Source organism: Microcaecilia unicolor, chromosome 3, assembly GCF_901765095.1.
Source record: "Microcaecilia unicolor chromosome 3, aMicUni1.1, whole genome shotgun sequence".
NCBI classification, from domain to species: Eukaryota; Metazoa; Chordata; class Amphibia; order Gymnophiona; family Siphonopidae; genus Microcaecilia; species Microcaecilia unicolor.
The window spans coordinates 182157394-182170979 of record NC_044033.1 but is presented as its reverse complement, the minus strand read 5'-3'; the positions used below and the strand labels follow the sequence as shown (position 1 = coordinate 182170979).

At 45.5% G+C, this 13586-nt stretch overlaps 1 protein-coding gene across 1 annotated transcript in view; it reads right to left on the bottom strand.

Annotated features, from left to right (window-relative positions):
* Positions 1-8028: 8028 nt before the first annotated feature.
* Positions 8029-13586, bottom strand: part of BAZ2A (bromodomain adjacent to zinc finger domain 2A) — a 205016-nt gene continuing 199458 nt past the window's right edge. Inside the window, exon 30 of the mRNA XM_030196700.1 lies at positions 8029-10366. Within this exon, the coding sequence (XP_030052560.1) occupies positions 10198-10366 (169 nt within the window). The 3' untranslated portion in view covers positions 8029-10197. The remainder of the gene's footprint in view (positions 10367-13586) is intronic.

The window sequence follows — 13586 nt, the reverse complement described above, 5'->3', positions numbered from 1 at the left end:
TTTCCATGTTTGCCCACCCTCGCCTCAAGAGTTCTGTTGAAGCAACGTGGTGGATATCAAGTATCTCTTAGTTGAAGGGTTTTTGGTGAAGGCTACAGCTAAACCATAGTTAAAACACTAAGAGGCATATTTTCAAAGCACTTAGCCTTGGAAATTTGGAAGGCTAAGTGCTTTGAAAATATGCCTCCAAGGGACCTTTTTCCGAAAGTGCACTAAGCAGTTAATGCGTGAATTAGTGCACTGCACGGCCAAGACGTGGTAACTGCATTCTGTGTTGGCTTATGGGTGTTCACTGCACACTGGCAGTTCAGTAGGAACAGATGCACTTACCCCTGCTTCAAGGGAAGGCGTTAAGTGCGTCTGTACTAACGGCAACCAGTCATAATGTTAAGTGCATCTGTACTAACGGCAACCAGTCATAATGCATAACTGCAGAAGCAAGGCTGAGCACTTCTCCAACAGCTACTGCACTGCCAGTTAATATGTTAAAATCTTACTGCTGCTATGTCAGGGGCCCCTTAGTGTGAAAATTCAGGTATAAAAGCAAATTTTAAAGAGAGACCTTATTATGCCATCTGCCCCTCAGGTGGCTGCCTCAATCTGTAAGGCTGGGATTATCCGTATTCTTAGTGCACTGGTTTTGTACCTCCCCCCCCCCCCCCTTCTTTGAAGCACAGGGGGTTCACTTAGATGTCAAGGTTAAAAAAAAACACACACACACACACAAGTGGTACCTGTTTCCTAAAGGTGTACAGGCCAAAAGTGGAGTGGAAGAGAAGCCTAATGGTTAATGCGTTGGCCTGAGAGCCAGAGGAACTGGGTTCACTTCTCATTGCAGATCATTGGGACTCTGGATAAGTCACTTACCCCTCAGTTGCCCCAGGTACAAAATAAGTACCTGTTTATAATATGTAAACCGCTTTGATCATAAGCACAGAAAGGCAGTATATCAAATCCCTTCCCCTTGATTAGTTTTGCATTTTGCTTAGGAGAGTTTTTTTTATTTTTTGTTTGAGACAATGTCATCATTAGGAAATAGTGACTTCTTCAGCAGGGCTTTCCTGTTCTGGTTTATGGGAAATGTTTCAAATGAAGACGCATTCCGCTGTGAGCTCTGGCAAATGATAGTACTCATGCTTTGAACTTTTTAATGTCTGCATCTCTTACTGAACTAGCAGGACAAGCTTTCAATCAAAATGTAAACCTAGCAGTTGCTTGCTGTTGTCCATATTTTACACTAATCTTCACTAAATGTTTTCAGCAAGCTGCAACGCGTGTACATTTTCCTTTTGGAAAGGAGGAGAAATTCTGTGAATCGTAGAACAGCCCTGTCACCTGTCTTATGTCCCCCAGCACCTTCAGATCAGTTGCAGATGCCATCAGCCATGAGGCTTGTTTGCTTCTTCCACTGGCGTTTAGGATGTCAGCTCTTTAAGGTTACTGAAGGGGCATGAGGAGACCGAAAACCTTTGACAAGAAACCTGCGCTAGTGTCACAGCTGGAGGGAGTTTCATTGTTAGTACAGCAGGAGCCTTTTGTTTTCTAGCCTGAGTTTATAGGTGTCTGGCTGTGTACACCATACAGTACAGCTGCATGAAGAGGTCAGGGTACTGAATGTGTTAACAGCACTGGTCATGTGAACTGACTCTATTAATGCAAAATCTATGGTAATGAGATGCAAGGTATGCCGAATAGCTCCTTACCAATTACAGAAAGAAATGCAGCTATTAAAAGTTGCATTAATGCGGGGGGGGGGGGGGGGGGGGGGGGCATATTAGTGCTGTTGATTAATCAGTGTTTTTAACATTTATGATTGAATGTGCAAATATTAATGTTTGATTAAAATATCAGTACTATTAACATTTGACCTCTGCAGCCTGAGCACCTGGTGATCTAAGGTAGGACAGGCAGGAGCCAAGTCATGTTGCTTATGCCCATTCTGGTGTTGGGTTTTGCTGTCCCAACTTTACTGAATTAATAACCGGGCACCAGGCTGAATATTGCCACTATCCAGTTGACTGCCCAGTGTGCCATGGTGGTCAGTGGGTCCAGTCAGTGGCACTATCTGTAGAGCAATTAAAAATGCAATTAAATCTAATAAAAAAAATTTTTTAGTTGGGCAATCAAATTTTTAATTGCAATTAAATAACTATTGTTTTGCATTACTATGTGCATCATCCATTATAAATTATACTGCATTGAGAGTTACTGTTAATGCAGTTTGGTATATTGATTTTATGTTCTCTGCTGCCCCCTGGTGATGGTGGTAATGTACTGCCATATAGTGGTAGGTAGGAGCCACACCTTAACAGCAGCTTCTCCCCCCCCCCCCCCCCCTTCTCCCCTTGCAAAGTAGTGCTCAAGTTTCTCTTTAACAGGGTGCAGTGTTTTTGCTTTGAAACATGTGTCTGATTTATCTTGCTTCTAATCCAGGGATATCTATTTTTAGAAAATTATTAGTGAGATCATATGTTGAATTGCAGAGCTAGTTTGTTGGTAAATATGAAGTCCCTATTGCAGAAGAGATTTACAAATTTTGATATGAATCCTATAACATGCTGACAAATTCATGCAGCCTGAAGCTAGGGATTTCTGACTGTGGCCCACTGTTTGGGGGAAGGGAGGGGAAATCCGTCCTTAGCTATTTGCCCCCCTTATATTCTAGTCTTTCCTAGGGTGTGTTCATCGGTCTGGAAATTGTAACCTTCTAACCCACAGTACCCAATCAGCTGCTAGCTTGAATTAGTACAAAGTGACCTTTCTATTTAGTGAGTAAACCAGCAACATCGCACCTCCTACATGGGGGGGGGGGGGGGGGGAAATGTGGGCTAGGGGCATCAGTTGCTTTTTAGGGGTTAGGCAGAGACTACGGAGATCTTATGGTGATTACCACAGCTTCCTTTTTTCCTAAAAGGCACTAGTGGTTCTTGTTTTAGAGAGATCTTTAATATTTTTGAAGGGGGGTGGGTGGTAGCAGTTAGGGGATAAGCCTTTTTCTTTTAGTCCTGACCACGGCTGTCGAGGGTAGGCTTGGTGGGGGCCAGAGGAGGAGGAATTTTGTTGCAGACAGGTTTAGCTGTTAGTTTCCAGGTAGGAAGTTTTGCTTGCTGTTACAGTAATCTATTTTCTTTTGTATGTTTCATATTTCAGTGACTGTCCAGAACCTACTCTCTCCATTCCTGTTTCTTTTTCACCTTTCATCTACCTCACCAGCTGTCGGCAGCACATAGCTTCAGGACTTGGCCTTGTTTGTAAACTGCAGGGCTGACTTCTCAGAGAACTGGGGCTCAGAAAGAAGTCTTCCTGTTCTACCCCCACCCTCCCACCAATTGGGCCCCTTGTTCTCCTAGAGGGAGAGTTTAATGGCTTCCAATACTCCTTTTATTGCTGCTATTATAGGAAAGACTGTAAAAATGTGGAGTTTGTGTATTTTTTTTTTTAACCTGAGGGTTGTTTCCTTTCACGTTTTAATACAAGCCCTTCTGCAGTTGCAGGTTGCTAGAGGTGAGAGAGGGCAGGGTGAAAGGGGAGGGTTGGTGTTGTGCTTAATCTATAGTACCCAATCTATCTTAACCCTAGCAGGGGAACCAACAGGCACCTTAAAACTGATTACACCATAGGAGAAGGGCCATGTATATGGGGGCAGGCCTGATCTACAACTTGCTGTGTTTAAGGATCTTTTAGAAGGGAGTTGAGCTAGTATCAGAATGTAGGTGGTGTACATTGGTGTGGCAGTCTGTTATTGTTGCATAATCACACAACCTGTTGTAGCCTTTGAAGATAGTCTGTGTCTTTTATACCTAGATGCTTCTGGGCATGCCTGTAGTAGGGTGCAAATACCAGGTTTTTACTGGGTTTTGACTCTGACACATAGTTTCTCATGACCCTACACTAGGCATGCTTGCAAGATCTCAGTTGTTATCTATAAGGAGAAAATATTCTATACAAGCCAAGTGGAACTGTTATGTTACCAAATCTTGTGTTTGTGGTTGGCTCTTAACCTGCCTGAACTACACCTAAGAAGTGTCTCAATTATGGCAGCCTTGGAGCTTTTAGTTTCTTTTGGAAACAGGGAAGGTAATATTCTTACAGTTGCTGGAAATTGTGCAGGCCACTTTAGGCACTGTAAGGCCATAGGGTATGCCACAGTCTGCACCCTGCTTCAATCTTTCTCTCTCTCTCTCACACCTAACCAACAGGCAGGAACTAACCGTTTAATTTATACCTAGCAACATTTTGTACAGGTTTGTAAACTGTGTTTTGGTTTTGTTTTTTACAAAGTTGGTTTTGAATTTTATATTGGCTCCTGTATGCCTTTTTTTCCCTTACCTTACCCTGCTAAAGATTCATTCATTCCTGATCTTGCCCACCTCCCTTTTGAGCTAACAGTCACAGCTGATCTTATTTTAAGAAAAAATGTCTGCTGTTTTTAAATAAAAGATGAAATCTGCAAACCTGTTTCACTGTGCATATTATGCTGCTTGCAAGGAGCATAATTTAAGGGGCTAGCTTTTTGCATGAACTGAAGAGCTGTTATCCTCCTGCAAAAAGGTAAAGCAAATCCACCTCCATTGGGGGTTCTCAACCCAGTTCTTGGGACATACCCAGCAGGTCTAATTTCAGGATACCTACAACGAATGTGTATGAGAGAAATGTGTATAGAATGGGGCCTAGATGCACAAAAGTCCCTTTAAGAATCTGTATTTCCGGGCGATTTAGGGGAGTCAGTTGGTGAGCTGAGCATGCACAGAGCAGTCAATTGCTATGTGTGGTTGCTCAGTGCATGCTACAGACGGCTCTTATACACGCAGACAAGCAGTGTGTGAAAGCAGTAGATGAAACCCCCCCCCCCCCATTTTTAACATCAGGGTTTGGTTCCACCCCCAGCTGTTTGTTCTATTGGCTGGCTGACACCCTAGAATGCCCATCTTCCTGAAGATGGACTCTCATTGGCTGGCTGCTGTCCCAAATCCTCCCTGCAGGGCTTCCCTGATGATATCACTAGAGCTGTGAACTGATTGGATCTGAACTTACTGGTGTCTCCAGTAGTGAGTGGGTGGGACATACCAGGCTGACACTGTCCATTAGTTTAGCCCCTCTCTGTGCTTCTAGCATGGGAGATACAGTTTCCCCACAGATGCTGTTCTTGTCTTCCTTGCATTTTTGGTAAGTCACCATTACTTTTATGCTTTACATTTTGGTACTATGTCGTCGTCGTTCCCCCCCCCCCCCCCCCCCCATTTCTTGCCAGTAAAATGTCATTTGAAAAAGAAGCATGGCACAGCTTTCATACACACAAAGAAGCTGTGTGTATGCGGATGTACCTTTTTTTTTTTTTTTTGTACTCATCTTCCCTGCCTTGTTTCTCCGTTTCTCCTACTTGCAACAATGAAGAACGACAGCTCCAGCCCTCCTGTTAAAATTTCCACAGTAAAGGTAGGGACTGTTTTTGTGCATGGGGGTTGGAAATGGCTGTGCACTGCCATGCATACACATTATAATAGCTTTGCATTCTATTTTTGTTAGCTGCTACCATGACAGGAAAGTGGTTTGGAGAACCCTTTTGTGCATGTCACATTTTACTACTTGCTAAACTACCTAGAACTAGTTTAAAAACCACAGTGCTGGCTTGTTAGGTTTAGTACAGCTGGCCCTGAGTGCCTTAAGGAACTCTGAATTGTATTAATAATATACAGCAGCAAACCTAGCTGTAGTGGATAGAAAGCAGAAGCTATATAAAATGTTCTGTACAATGTTGCTCCCCATGGTTTCACCGTGAATGGAGGGAGGGGAGGCATTTCCTACCCTTCTAAGCATGCAATGCTTCCCAAATCTTTATTCTCTGACCCATTTTAAAACTTCATGTGTCCCAGCTGATGACAAAAATAAAACAGCTTATCCTGTACCCACCCCCCTTCTTCACCAAAGCACGCAGTCAGCACAGGCCCCTGTCTGACTGTGTGTATTCACAGATCCCAAATGGGGGCTTTGTGAATACAAAGAGGAGTGGTAGGGCCTAGTCACTGCCTCACAGTCCCCACTACTAGGTGTAGGTTGCAGTGGAGGTCCAGAGGGACAGTAGCCCTATATGTGTAACACCATCCACGGCGGAGAGAACCCCAGCTGGGAACCAGTGTATGGAGAAAGACTACACCCCAATACAAAATGAATCACCACCTCCTCCCCACCCCCAACCAGATACAAGCCATCATAACAAACGTGGGTGTTTTTTTATTCAACTGCCACGCATGGTCTAAGGTCAGACTTAATAAACATCACATTGCAACATGATTTCTAAACTCTCTTTTAAAAATTAGATTGGTCCTAAAAATATAGAAAGAAATAACTTTTAAATTCACAAAAACTGTACATTATCAAAAGTTTCACTAAAACAAACACATTGGGTTCTATTAAAAAAAAAAATGGGGTAGGGAGAAGGGGTAAAGAAGAATGCCCCTTACGTGGAAAAGGACCCTCTGAACCTGGATTTTTAACTCTCTAGTTTTAAAATTGATGGACCGCAGTAACCAGGGGTGGAATGAATAGGGCAGTGGCTTTGTCTTAATTAAAACAAAAACTTTTTAAAAGCAAGAAAAACATATGTATCATGGGACTTCCAGCAAAAGCTACAGGTTATCCAAAATTGAAAGTTTATATTAGGGTTTTGTGTGGAAACATACACTGATTTGTAAATGCCCCAGAACTGGTGGCTCTGCAATGTCCTTGCTTGTATGCAAGGGCTGTTAGTCACTAGGGAGCAGCCAGGCCCTCAGCAACATAAATTTTGGACACCTTTCCCAGTACAAACACATACAACTCTGCCCCCCTCCCCCCTTTTTTTTTTTTTTTTTGAGATTATTACATAAAAACATTAATTTTGTAAAACCAGTTGCAGAGAGCCTTTTACAAGGGGAAATACAAATGTTCCATTATCCACAGCCTTAAGAGCTCCTGTAGCCTTACTGATCAGGAATCTGAGACCACTGGATACAGTGCCTTAATTGGCTGAGAATTTGAGGCCTGCCTCCAAAATGCTAATGAGCCTGGTCACATCAGGCATCATCTATGGGTAGAAATGGAAAAATTAGCATAAAATAAAATAAAACTTTCCAAATAAAAGATTCTGGAGACAGCTGAGCGCAGAAAGTGACATCACAAACATTACATAAACATTTCCCATAAGAATAGTTCATAATATTACTTTAAAAAATATATATATATATAAACAACAAACAGAGCCATTGCTTGTTACAGTGCAGTTTAGATAAAATATAAATATTTATGTATATTATAAAGTCAATTCAAATAAATCTTCAATCCATCTCATTCAAAATGCAAACAGAAGTGCACTGAGGTTAGCTGATATAATATTGATGATAACAAAGAAAGGCTACTTAAAAATAAGCAGGGGCAGACATGGAGTGAGACACACTTTATTAAACCTACCTCTTCTCCTCCCCCCCCCCCCCCCACACACACACACTAATAATACCTCTATTCCAGTGCTTATGTGATGAGTCTAGACAAGGGGAAATTCACCACCCCCCCCACTACCATATTTCACTTTTTCTGTTCACATGGCTGGGGGGTGGGGGCATCAGGAATGTCCCCAATATCTCCTGCTTTTATGGGAATATAATCAGTCTGTTTTGCAGGGTGAGGGATGGGGGATCCCAGCAGTCCTAAGTCTAATGGGATGTTGTGTGCTCATTATTACCAGCCTGCTTGGACAACTGCCTTTCTTCTCCAATCAGTACCCGTAATCTTGACTCTGGCAGCATTGCTGACTAGACATGGCAGTGCCACTTGGCTGCCCTCTACCTGCACCCTCAGCTTAGAGATACAGGTCAGTGAACAGAAAATGGCTACTAACAAAAGTGTTGTTACAAAGGCTATGGGATGGGCTGACTAAAAGCTACAATACTGAGGCCCCTTGGAGAAAGCAAGGCCCATAGGGAAAGTAGCCTCAGTCAGCCTGTGTGAGACACACCACAGGGAAAAACTAGTGTTTCCCCCCCCCCCCCCCCCCCCCCCAGACAATTATTTCTAGCAGAGTTGTGAAATTTTCCCTCTAGATTCGTTGGGGGCTGGTAGGAAGTATTTACAGCAATTAAAATAAAAGAATAAATATATTTTACCCCAACACTTTGTCAACAAGTGGCTGGTGCTGAGCTGATCCAGTGCCACAAAAATATATACATCACTATGTACAGGAAAAGCAGTGCAAAGTGCCACAGTAGTGTCATGGTCAAGCACGCTCCCAAAATATTAAGACTTTTTGGACTAAAATTACAAAGTAAACCTAAGAAAAATAAAAAGAAGACAAAAGAAAAGTGGTCTGGGCCAGAACCTCAACACAACATTACAGTGATTGAAGATGCTAGGACACTGACATGGGGTGGGCTGGCCCAACAGAAGAACGCTATATAAAAAAAGGACTGGCCTTAACCCAACTCCTCCCCCCCCACAACATGGCACTAGTTTGGTGTCACTGGACCTAAATTTTAAAGTGCTGCTGGAAGGTGCTCTTCTATGACACAGAGGCAGTGAGGAAGGGCAAAGTGACAGCACAGACTACAGTGGAGGTAAGACTCAACAGAATTACCCTGAAAAGTGCAAAGCACATAAAACAAAATCCACAAACTTTAGCAGAAGGGAGACACTGCTCTATCTCATACCAGCCCCTAGGAACAGGCCATATCGCAGCAAGCAGAGTGAAATCATGAAAAACTCCATCCAGGCCAGGCCACTAACTTTCAACAGAGATATTGTCTGACTACTCACCCATGGTCCAGTGTTGCCAGGTAGTTGTGGAAAAATAAGAATGTTAGCGCTTGTTTTTTAAGCCAATCAGTTCCTAAAAATAAGCCCAATTTTTTAGGTCTTATAAAGTATGGCCTGGGTGGCAGAAGGCAGCCCTAATACAGGGGCAGTGCATTTTGTGATTAAAGCCTTCCATATAGCCAATGAGGACAGGAAAAGGCAGGACTGAGCACCAGCTGCCACACTTACTTGCAATGTTATCACAGCGACAATTATGGGCAATCAGTGTGTATAGCAAGTCAAATAAAAACAAACTACTAGTAAAAACAAACCCAAAAACAAGCTACTTGTGAGTTCAGAAAAAAACCCCCAAACAAACCCAAACTTGCGGGAAATAAGCTAAGTTGATAACACTGCCATGGTCCCACAGCGTTGAACTATATACATTCTGCGAAACTAGCACTGCACAGCATGCCCTGCCATTGGGACAGCTGGCTTTAATTTAGTAAATAGCTGCCAATTGTTGCAGACTGTTTGAAGGCTAAGTGACAGATTTCTGAGCACTATCAGCAGAGAAGGCCCTATAGAGAAACAAGCTAAAGCAGACCAGAGGAAGCAAGACTCTGCTAAGCTGCATCCTTGAGAGAAAATGTAATTTGTTGACACTGTTTTTGTCATAAAATGCTTAGATGTGAACATAAAAAGAGTCTAAGCAGACAGGGCAATGTTTTCAAACCCTAACAAAATGGGGCTAAAGGGGCAGTGAGTGATTCTTATATATCTTATTTATTTATTGGAATTTATTAACCGCCTTTATGAAGAGAGTCACCCAAGGCGGTATGGATGGTTCCTTGGGTTCTTAGTGAGGAAAGGAAGAGAGGCAAGAACTCAAGAGGTAGGAAATAGGAAAAAGGTGAGAGAGATGGGCAATTCCTGGAGGCAGCAATACTGAGCAGTCAGTCCCCATTGCCACAGAGAAAGGCAGAAGCTTTACTGGCCTGTAATACATCAACATTTCAACAGCACAGAACAGGGATAGGCATGACACGTGCTCAGTTCACAAAGAGTGCTACCTCTAGAATTCCATCCCCCTCAAACACATTCACTAGTAAACTATTGCTATTATTAAATATACCCAGCTATTTCTTTTCCTTTTTGTTTAATTAAAAAATAAAACACTGAATTTTTTTTTTGGCTTACAGTCCATGGTGGGTTTTTTTTCCTCCCTTGGTGCATCTGTGAAAAAAATGTTTGAACTCTTGCTGCTTCTGTTGCAAGAAACAATTTTCTTCCTGCATGCCAACACACAGAGTGAGGAGGACATGAGGCAAAGATGGAGAGAGGGCGTTTATGTCCCCAGCTGCACCACGCAAGGATCCCAGGTTTTAAGAGGGAGGGAGGGGTAGTGCAGAGAAACTTTGGCCCACCCCTTAGTCAGTGATCGGCCTGCTGTCTTCCCTGATAAAACTCTGCCCAGCGACTCTCATAGAATTTCCTCAGAGAGAGGCCAGCCTTTCCTACTTCCGAGTCATCTTCATTGAAGGTCTGACAGTTGTCAAACACCAGCATAGCATCTGCGGCAAACTCCTCACAGCTGGAGTACCTGGACAGACAAAACATACAGCAGGGTTAATACTTGGGGGGGGGGGGGGGGGGGGCACCAACTCTAAACAGAGCAAGATTATTTTTTTATATAATTAACAATAATAAAACTCCAACTGTGTAACTTCTGCAACATCGGGTATCACAAACAAGCAACTCAACTGATTTCTTTATAGTTGTTCTCTCCTCCAAATGCAGTTAACCAATCCATACAGAATTCTATATTAAATTACTATTTTATTTAACTCTCTCCCCCTCATCCAAACTTGTGTAGCTGCTAACTACTACTACTTATCATTTCTTTCTCCGAGGACAAGCAGGCTGCTTGTTCTCACAACTGGGTTGACGTCCACGGCAGCCCCCACCAACCGGACAAAACTTTGCGGGCGGTCCCGCACACAGGGTACGCCCACCGCGCATGCGCGGTCGTCTTCCCGCCCGTGCGCGACCGTTCCCGCTCAGTCTTTTCCGCGCTGGAGAGAGCCGCGAAGTTTTTCTCCTTCGTTGTTCTCCATTTTCTGTTTTATTTTATCTAAAAAAAAACAAACAAAAAAAAAACGCCGAACTTTGTTTCCCCTCGTCTTTTAGCGGGGGCGTCGCGTTGCGGCTTTGTGGCCGCACGGTCGATTTATTTTCGAGGTGTGAATTCTACCGCCACCATAAACGACTTTGACTTCGCCGACGCGATTTTTCCGTCGATGTCCTCGAAGGTCCCGAGTGGATTTAAAAAGTGTGGTCGATGCGGCCGGCATATCTCGCAGACCGACACTCACGCTTGGTGCCTCCAGTGCCTCGGGCCGGAGCACGATACCAAGACGTGCACCTTGTGTCTCGGTCTCCGGAAACTGACACAAGTAGCGAGGCAAGTTCTTTGGGACCGTCTTTTTGGAACTTGCGCCGGCCCCTCGATGTCGACTTCGACGGCATCGGTATCGACGGCCGGATCTCCGGTACCGATGTCCACGAAATCGGCACCGACCCCAGGAGCACAGGTCCCGTCGGCCCGCCGGTCCTCCGGAGACGGCAGGGGTGAGAGGCCGCGTGGGCAATCAGCCCCGGTCACTCCCTCTACCCAGGGCCCTCGGGACCGAACCCTGTCGGACCCGATCCCTCGAGGCCGAGGGGGATCTACGTCCTCCTCTTCTGTTCCACCAAGCGCTGATGACGGGCACCGTAAAAAGGCGAAGAAGCACCGTCATCGGATGATTCGATGCCGAGGAAGCGGCAGCACCGAGAGGAGAGGTCCCCCGTCGGTGGTAGAGGTATCGTCACGCCAGGGTGCCAGCACTTCGGTGCCGTCTCCTGGACCCGACAAGCTTCCGGCACCAACACCTCTACCGGCCCCCTCACCTTTCCCGACTGCGGGCCTAGACGAGTGCCTCCGAGCCATCCTTCCGGGGATCCTGGAAGGGCTGATACGCCAGACTGTGCCAGCGCCGGGGGTGCTTGCGCCCTCGGCGCCGTTGATGGAGGCGCCGCGTGCTCTAGGCCGGTGCCGAGGCCTTCGACGCCACGCAGGTGGAGTCCCCGTCGACGTCGATGGAGGGAGCTTCATCCCCGCCGGCGCGGGAGTCCACCGCTCGACGACGCCACCGAGGCCTCGGTGCTTCGACGTCAAGCCGGGCCCGGTTGAGGACTGAGTTGCAGGAGCTCATGTCCGACACCGAGGAAGAGGCCTCGTGGGGGGAGGAGGAGGACCCCAGATATTTCTCCTCAGAGGAGTCTGTGGGCCTTCCCTCCGACCCCACTCCTTCACCAGAGAGAAAGCTCTCGCCACCTGAGAGCCTCTCCTTTGCCTCCTTCGTCAGGGATATGTCTATTTGCATTCCCTTTCCTGTGGTCTCTGTGGATGAGCCGAGGGCTGAGATGCTCGAGGTCCTCGACTACAGTGGGGGAAATAAGTATTTGATCCCTTGCTGATTTTGTAAGTTTGCCCACTGACAAAGACATGAGCAGCCCATAATTGAAGGGTAGGTTATTGGTAACAGTGAGAGATAGCACATCACAAATTAAATCCGGAAAATCACATTGTGGAAAGTATATGAATTTATTTGCATTCTGCAGAGGGAAATAAGTATTTGATCCCCCACCAACCAGTAAGAGATCTGGCCCCTACAGACCAGGTAGATGCTCCAAATCAACTCGTTACCTGCATGACAGACAGCTGTCGGCAATGGTCACCTGTATGAAAGACACCTGTCCACAGACTCAGTGAATCAGTCAGACTCTAACCTCTACAAAATGGCCAAGAGCAAGGAGCTGTCTAAGGATGTCAGGGACAAGATCATACACCTGCACAAGGCTGGAATGGGCTACAAAACCATCAGTAAGACGCTGGGCGAGAAGGAGACAACTGTTGGTGCCATAGTAAGAAAATGGAAGAAGTACAAAATGACTGTCAATCGACAAAGATCTGGGGCTCCACGCAAAATCTCACCTCGTGGGGTATCCTTGATCATGAGGAAGGTTAGAAATCAGCCTACAACTACAAGGGGGGAACTTGTCAATGATCTCAAGGCAGCTGGGACCACTGTCACCACGAAAACCATTGGTAACACATTACGACATAACGGATTGCAATCCTGCAGTGCCCGCAAGGTCCCCCTGCTCCGGAAGGCACATGTGACGGCCCGTCTGAAGTTTGCCAGTGAACACCTGGATGATGCCGAGAGTGATTGGGAGAAGGTGCTGTGGTCGGATGAGACAAAAATTGAGCTCTTTGGCATGAACTCAACTCGCCGTGTTTGGAGGAAGAGAAATGCTGCCTATGACCCAAAGAACACCGTCCCCACTGTCAAGCATGGAGGTGGAAATGTTATGTTTTGGGGGGTGTTTCTCTGCTAAGGGCACAGGACTACTTCACCGCATCAATGGGAGAATGGATGGGGCCATGTACCGTACAATTCTGAGTGACAACCTCCTTCCCTCCGCCAGGGCCTTAAAAATGGGTCGTGGCTGGGTCTTCCAGCACGACAATGACCCAAAACATACAGCCAAGGCAACAAAGGAGTGGCTCAGGAAGAAGCACATTAGGGTCATGGAGTGGCCTAGCCAGTCACCAGACCTTAATCCCATTGAAAACTTATGGAGGGAGCTGAAGCTGCGAGTTGCCAAGCGACAGCCCAGAACTCTTAATGATTTAGAGATGATCTGCAAAGAGGAGTGGACCAAAATTCCTCCTGACATGTGTGCAAACCTCATCATCAACTACAGAAGACGTC